This window comes from Larimichthys crocea, chromosome VII, assembly GCF_000972845.2.
Source record: "Larimichthys crocea isolate SSNF chromosome VII, L_crocea_2.0, whole genome shotgun sequence".
NCBI lineage: Eukaryota > Metazoa > Chordata > Actinopteri > Sciaenidae > Larimichthys > Larimichthys crocea.
The window spans coordinates 19116265-19122956 of record NC_040017.1 but is presented as its reverse complement, the minus strand read 5'-3'; the positions used below and the strand labels follow the sequence as shown (position 1 = coordinate 19122956).

At 48.0% G+C, this 6692-nt stretch overlaps 1 protein-coding gene across 1 annotated transcript in view; it reads right to left on the bottom strand.

The window, feature by feature from the left end:
• Positions 1 to 585: 585 nt before the first annotated feature.
• Positions 586 to 6692, bottom strand: part of abcf3 (ATP-binding cassette, sub-family F (GCN20), member 3) — a 10266-nt gene continuing 4159 nt past the window's right edge. Inside the window, exons 2-21 of the mRNA XM_027280876.1 lie at positions 6278 to 6425; positions 5522 to 5598; positions 5370 to 5425; positions 5171 to 5268; positions 4904 to 5026; positions 4507 to 4773; positions 4294 to 4374; positions 4067 to 4126; positions 3774 to 3830; positions 3671 to 3693; positions 3063 to 3118; positions 2767 to 2967; positions 2464 to 2540; positions 2113 to 2157; positions 1884 to 2016; positions 1698 to 1786; positions 1528 to 1619; positions 1317 to 1449; positions 1151 to 1238; positions 586 to 1071 (exon numbers count right to left, since the gene is read on the bottom strand). Coding sequence (XP_027136677.1) covers positions 913 to 1071; positions 1151 to 1238; positions 1317 to 1449; positions 1528 to 1619; positions 1698 to 1786; positions 1884 to 2016; positions 2113 to 2157; positions 2464 to 2540; positions 2767 to 2967; positions 3063 to 3118; positions 3671 to 3693; positions 3774 to 3830; positions 4067 to 4126; positions 4294 to 4374; positions 4507 to 4773; positions 4904 to 5026; positions 5171 to 5268; positions 5370 to 5425; positions 5522 to 5598; positions 6278 to 6425 — 2063 coding nt within the window. The 3' untranslated portion in view covers positions 586 to 912. The remainder of the gene's footprint in view (positions 1072 to 1150; positions 1239 to 1316; positions 1450 to 1527; positions 1620 to 1697; positions 1787 to 1883; positions 2017 to 2112; positions 2158 to 2463; positions 2541 to 2766; positions 2968 to 3062; positions 3119 to 3670; positions 3694 to 3773; positions 3831 to 4066; positions 4127 to 4293; positions 4375 to 4506; positions 4774 to 4903; positions 5027 to 5170; positions 5269 to 5369; positions 5426 to 5521; positions 5599 to 6277; positions 6426 to 6692) is intronic.

Sequence of the window (6692 nt, the reverse complement as noted above, 5' to 3'; positions counted from 1 at the left end):
CTCCTTACATCTGTCTCATCATCCTCTCCTTCACATCTGTCCTCATCACCTCTCCTTCACATCTGTCCTCATCTCCTCTCCTTCACATCTGTCCTCATCTCCTCTCCTTCACATCCGTCCTCATCTCCTCTCCTTCACATCTGTCCTCATCACCTCTCCTTCACATCTGTCCTCATCTCCTCTCCTTCACATCTGTCCTCTCCTTCACATCTGTCCTCATCACCTCTCCTTCACATCTGTCCTCATCACCTCTCCTTCACATCTGTCCTCATCTCCTCTCCTTCACATCTGTCCTCATCTCCTCTCCTTCACATCTGTCCTCATCTCCTCTCCTTCACATCTGTCCTCATCACCTCTCCTTCACATCTGTCCTCATCACCTCTCCTTCACATCTGTCCTCATCTCCTCATCACCGTTAATGACATCATCATCGTTTCCTTGACATCACGTGACGTTTGTGAGTCACCTCGTACTGTCACGTTGTTCTGCTGGTCTCAGAGGCTGAGCTCGACCCGGTCCGGTCCGGCTGCTGAGCCCGGTTCTGTTGCTGCTCTGTGTGTGTGTTGGATGAACCAGACGTACATGTCACATGATCTGATGCTTTTATTTGTCTCTGAATGTAAATATAACGTTTGTTTGATGTCGAGTCTCGGCGATGACTCGATGGAACGACGCTGTTTGACCTTTAAATTAAATCGTTCGCGGTGACTCCTCCTCCTCCTCGGTTCACTGTGACCTCATCAGGTGAACTCAGACAACCAATCAGCTCGCAGCAGATCATCACCTGAGCAGGAAGGTGAGACAGTTCAGAGAAGAAAACGTCCTCCGGTCTGCTCTGGCGGCCGATTGGCTGCTATGACAGGTGTCGTAATGGAAGGGGCGGGGTTAATGTGAGCAGGAGGGGGCGTGGCCTCACAGGTAACCCTCCTTCTTGAACTGCTCGTGCAGGATGTCTCGGTACTCGTCGAAGCCGCCATCGATGCGTCGCACTTTCCCGGCTTCGCACACCCACAGCTCCTTACACACCAACCGGATCAGACGCTCGTCGTGAGACACCAGGATGACTCCGCCCTGAAACAGATGACATCACAGAGTGAGGCGACGCATCGCAGACGTCTGTCTGGTGATGTCACCGTGATGTCACACTCACCTTGAACTTGTTGAGCGCTTTAGCCAGAGCCTCGATGGTCTCCATGTCCAGGTGATTGGTCGGCTCGTCCAGGATGTAGAAGTTTGGACTGAAAGAGACACATGACATCATCATCATCGATGACAGCATCCTCGATGACATCATCAGTACCAGCTGATCTCGTTACCATGGCATGGTCATCTGTGCGAAGGCCACTCGGCTCTTCTGTCCTCCTGACAAACTGGCGACCGGCCTCGTGGCGAGCTCTCCGGTGATGCCGTAACCTCCGAGCTGGTGCCGGTACTCCTCCTCCGTCCGACCTGCGACCCACAAACACAGCAGCCAATCAGAGCCTCAGACGAAGTCACATGAGACAAAACAGGTAACGGTTTGTGTACCGGGGAATCTGTTGAGCAGCAGCTCCACGGAGCAGACGTTCAGGTCCAGCTGGTCCACGTGGTGCTGACTGAAGTATCCGATCTTCAGGTTCCTGAGCAGGAAACACACAGTTCAGCACCTGAAGGGTCAGGTGAGCGCTCCGCTCTGATTGGCTCGTTGCTCGTCTTACCTGTGAGCTTGTCTGACTCCGTTGACCGGCGTCAACTCGCCCATCAGCAGTTTGAGGATGGTCGATTTACCGGCGCCGTTTTCACCGACCTGACACAGGAAGTGATCACTGATTGGTTAGTTACTGTTGATATACGTCATGTGACAATGTGGACACCGATTGGTTGATTTAACTGATGACACGTACGATGCAGATGCGAGACTCGAGGTCAGCTGACAGGTTGAGTCCAGAGAAGAGCTGCAGGTCTGCAGAGTAATAAAACTCCACTTCATCCAGCTGAAGGATCGGAGGAGACAACTTCTCAAAGTTATCTGGAAACCTGAGACAACAACAACCGACCAATCAGAACGACCGACCAATCAGGACGACCGACCAATCAGAACAAACACCTGTATTTGATGATCTGACTCGTTACCTTAAAGTGACCTCCGTTTCTTTCTCAAGGGGCTTCAGTTCAGGTCTGCAGGAGAAAACAGATCAATCCATTCAGACAGTTTCAGATCAGTCAGAGGACCTGGAACACCTGGAACACCTGGAACACCTGGAGCTGAGTGATCAGGTGGAGCTGAGTGCAGATGGATGTTACTGTGACACATTTAACTCTGAAACCAGCCACAACAACTGTGGTCAGCACACAGGTGTGTGAGGTGAACCAGGTGTGTGAACCAGGTGTGTGAGGTGAACCAGGTGTGTAACAGGTGTGTGAGGTGAACCAGGTGTGTGAGGTGAACCAGGTGTGTAACAGGTGTGTAACAGTGACACTCACAGCCTCTCCAGCAGTTTGAGTTTGCTCTGAACTTGAGCCGCTCTGTTGGCGTTATACCGAAATCTGTCGATGAACACCTGAAACACAGACGACCGTCAGTAACACAAAGGATTCTGGGAAAACAACAGACAACAAAAAACCTGACCATTGTCTGTACTGCGGTGGTAGTACCTGTATGTGTCGTCTGTACTGCGGTGGTAGTACCTGTATGTGTCGTCTGTACTGTGGTGGTAGTACCTGTAAGTGTCGTCTGTACTGCGGTGGTTGTACCTGTATGTGTCGTCTGTACTGCGGTGGTAGTACCTGTATGTGTTGTCTGTACTGCAGCTGGGCCTCGTACTCGCGGTGCTGGTTCTTCAGCCGGTCTTCTTTGGTTTTGATGAAGTTCTCGTAGTCGCCACGGTAACTGTCCAGCCTCTGGGAGTGCAGGTGGATGATGTCCGTGACGACGGCGTTCAGGAAGTTTCTGTCGTGGGAGACAACCAAGATGGTGGACTGCCACGTCTGCGGGAGGACGGGTTAATTAGGACGCGTTAGCTCCAGGCTAACTGTCGCCATTGTTTTCAATGAGGAATGCTAACGTAAACGTGCGTTCAGACCTGCAGGTAGTTCTCCAACCAGAGGATGGCTCTGACGTCCAACATGTTGGTCGGCTCTGAAACACACAGGACGAATACTTCACAACACTACTTCAGGTACTGATGAAATACTACACGATACTACACATGATACTACACCTGATACTACACCTGATACTACACGATACTACACATGATACTACACATGATACTACACATGATACTACACCTGATACTACACCTGATACTGTACATGATACTACACCTGATACTATACATGATACTACAACTGATACTATACATGATACTACAACTGATACTACACGATACTACACCTGATACTACACATGATACTACACATGATACTACACGATACTACACATGATACTACACCTGATATTATACATGATACTACAACTGATATTATACATGATACTACACCTGATACTATACATGATACTACAACTGATACTATACATGATACTACAACTGATACTATACATGATACTACACCTGATACTACACCTGATACTATACATGATACTACAACTGATACTATAAATGATACTACAACTGATACTACACCTGACACTACATGTACTCTTACTGGTACCACTCAGGATACTCACCGTCCAGCAGCAGCAGGTCTGGCCTGATGAAAACAAACAAATTAATAATGAATAATGAATTAATGATGTTTTCATTAATGAATGTTGAAGTGAAGACACTCACCGGGCGAACAGCGCTCTGGCTAACGCCAGCCTCATCCTCCATCCTCCAGAAAACTCCCTACAAGCGAGTGAGTTTGTGTTCATCACATTGTGGGGACATTCGTGTAAACACTGCATTGTGAGGACGTGTGGTCGAGTCCCGACAACGTGTGGTCGAGTTCCGACAACGCGTATGAGCGAGTTTCAGGGTCCAGACTTTAAAGCTGGTTCTGGTTCTGAACGGACGTCAAGTCAGGTCCTCCTAAGTCGTATAAACCAGTTAGTTTGTTTTGTGTGTGTGTGTGTGTGACTCACTTGGTGGCCTGCTGTTGCATTCTGGGAGAGAATCCGAGACCAGCCAGGATGACGGAGGCTCTGATTGGACGAGACAGACGTTAACCAAAACAAAACACCAATAGTAAAAGAGTGAATCACATGATGTGGCGACAGTGCCCCCTGCTGGCAGCACTGCTGTACTGCAGCTCTATGAAGGACTACATTTGTAGTTTTTCACTGTCGTTATCAGTGGTTGTCGTAGTTACCGTGCTGGCGCCTTGTCGGCCTCGATCTCCTCCAGCTTGCCGTAGATCTCCGACAGTCGAACGCTCTCCGTCCCGTCAGCGCTGAGACAAAAACAAAGAGTATGACACGCGTCACAGCCACTGAGGCTCATGGGTACTGTAGTGTTTTGACAAAGTTAGGGCGTGAAAGGTGAAACGTTTGTGTCATGTGACCCGTGTGACCCGGCGTCTTACGTTCCGTTGGCGATGCGAGCGTTCAGCCTCTTCTCCTCGTCCAGCAGCCCCTCCCTCAGCGTGTCGCTCTCCAGGACGCTCTGCAGCGCCGACGTCTCGTCTCCGGCCACTTCCTGTTCCACATGGAGGATGGAGATGTGACCCGGGACGCGGAGGTTACGACTGGCCAACATCTTCAACAGCGTCGTCTTCCCCAAACCATTCCGACCAATCAGACCGTAACGACGGCCGGACGCCAGAGACAGCTCCGCCCCCTGCAGCAAACACCTGGAGAGACGTAGGAACGTGAAAACCTCAGGTACGTTCACTCAGAAACCTCTGCAGTCTGTCTCATTAGTTATTCCTCGTTTTATTCGCTCTATGTTAATTAGTCGGATAAGCTCCTCCCCCTGCTCACCTCTCTCCAAACGACACGTCAAAGTTCTCGATGCGGATGTCATAGCTGCGGTTCTTCCCTGATTGGTCGACCCGATTGTCCTTCTTACTGCTCGCCTGACTGGCCGACGCCTCCTCGAGGACCCTGCAAGACACATGGACAGGTGTGTGTACAGGTACAGGACAGAGAGGACAGGTGAGGACAGGTGTGGACAGGTGTGTTTACAGGTGTGTGTACAGGTACAGGTGTGTTGTACAGGTACAGGTGTGTTTACAGGTGTGTACTGACAGTGGACTGGAGGACTTCTGGGAGTCCTTCTCGTTCCTGCGTTCGTGTTTGGCTTTCAGCTTCGCCTCGGCCTTCTCCAGTTTCTTTGCATCCACCGTCTGAAGACACAGACAGGAAGTGATGCGTTTAAAGACACGTTCAAATCCACCAATCAGAGACTGACAGGAAACTCAGAGATGATGTTCATGAATTGACTCACAGTGTTCTGAGAGCGTTTCATCACCCAGATGCCCTGAATGTCTTCTGCTGCAGTGACTGAACACACACACACACACACACACCTCAGTAAACTTTAATATAAACATGTTATTTAATTAAATGTTTAAACACGTCAAGTGGAATGTTCGATACCATTATCTGCAGAGATCTGAGAGAGCTGCACCGGAGCGTCCAACAACACCTGCCTCTGAGAGCTGTGATGGTTATTCCTGTTTAGATAAGACATGTTAATCCAGATTAAAACATGTTAATCCAGGTTAAAGACATGTTAATCCAGATTAAAAACATGTTAATCCTGTTTAAAACATGTTAATCCAGATTAAAACAACCGTTTCCTGTTTAAAGACACGTTAATCCAGATTAAACCACGTCAATCCAGATTAAACCATGTTAATCCAGATTAGAACACGTTAATCCTGTTTAAAGACACGTTAATCCAGATTAAACCACGTCAATCCAGATTAAACCACGTCAATCCAGATTAAACCATGTTAATCCAGATTAGAACACGTTAATCCTGTTTAAAGACACGTTAATCCAGATTAAACCACGTCAATCCAGATTAAACCACGTCAATCCAGATTAAACCATGTTAATCCAGATTAGAACACGTTAATCCTGTTTAAAGACACGTTAATCCAGATTAAAACACGTTAATCCTGTTTAAAGACATGTTAATCCAGATTAAAACACGTTATTCTTGATTAAAAGACACGTTAATCCAGATGTAATCATTTAGTCATTTAGCTGGAGATTTTAGTGGAAGCGACTTACAAAAAAAGGACTTATTCCAGATTAAACACAGTCGTGACATTCTTTATTATCATGTTATTATCTGCTGAACTGAAGCTGAGAGAGTTAAACACACTGATCTCTGATCAGTCTTACAGTTTGAGGGTGTTAAACATCTGCAGACAGATGTCTCTGACGTCGTCCTCGTTTTTACTGTCAGCTGACACTCCCTGCAGGACTCCTCCAATGGCGTCGTAGACCTCCTCGCCATCCTCAAAATCTGCTCCACCACTGTCCAGAACACCTGAGGAAACAGATCAACAGATTCAGGGTCAGTCCTTCATTACTACAGATCAACAGATTCAGGGTCAGTCCTTCATTACTACAGATCAACAGATCCAGGGTCAGTCCTTCATCACTACAGATCTACAGATCCAGGGTCAGTCCTTCATTACTACAGATCTACAGATCCAGGGTCAGTCCTTCATCAATACAGATCAACAGATTCAGGGTCAGTCCTTCATCAATACAGATCAACAGATCCAGGGTCAGTCCTTCATTACTACAGATC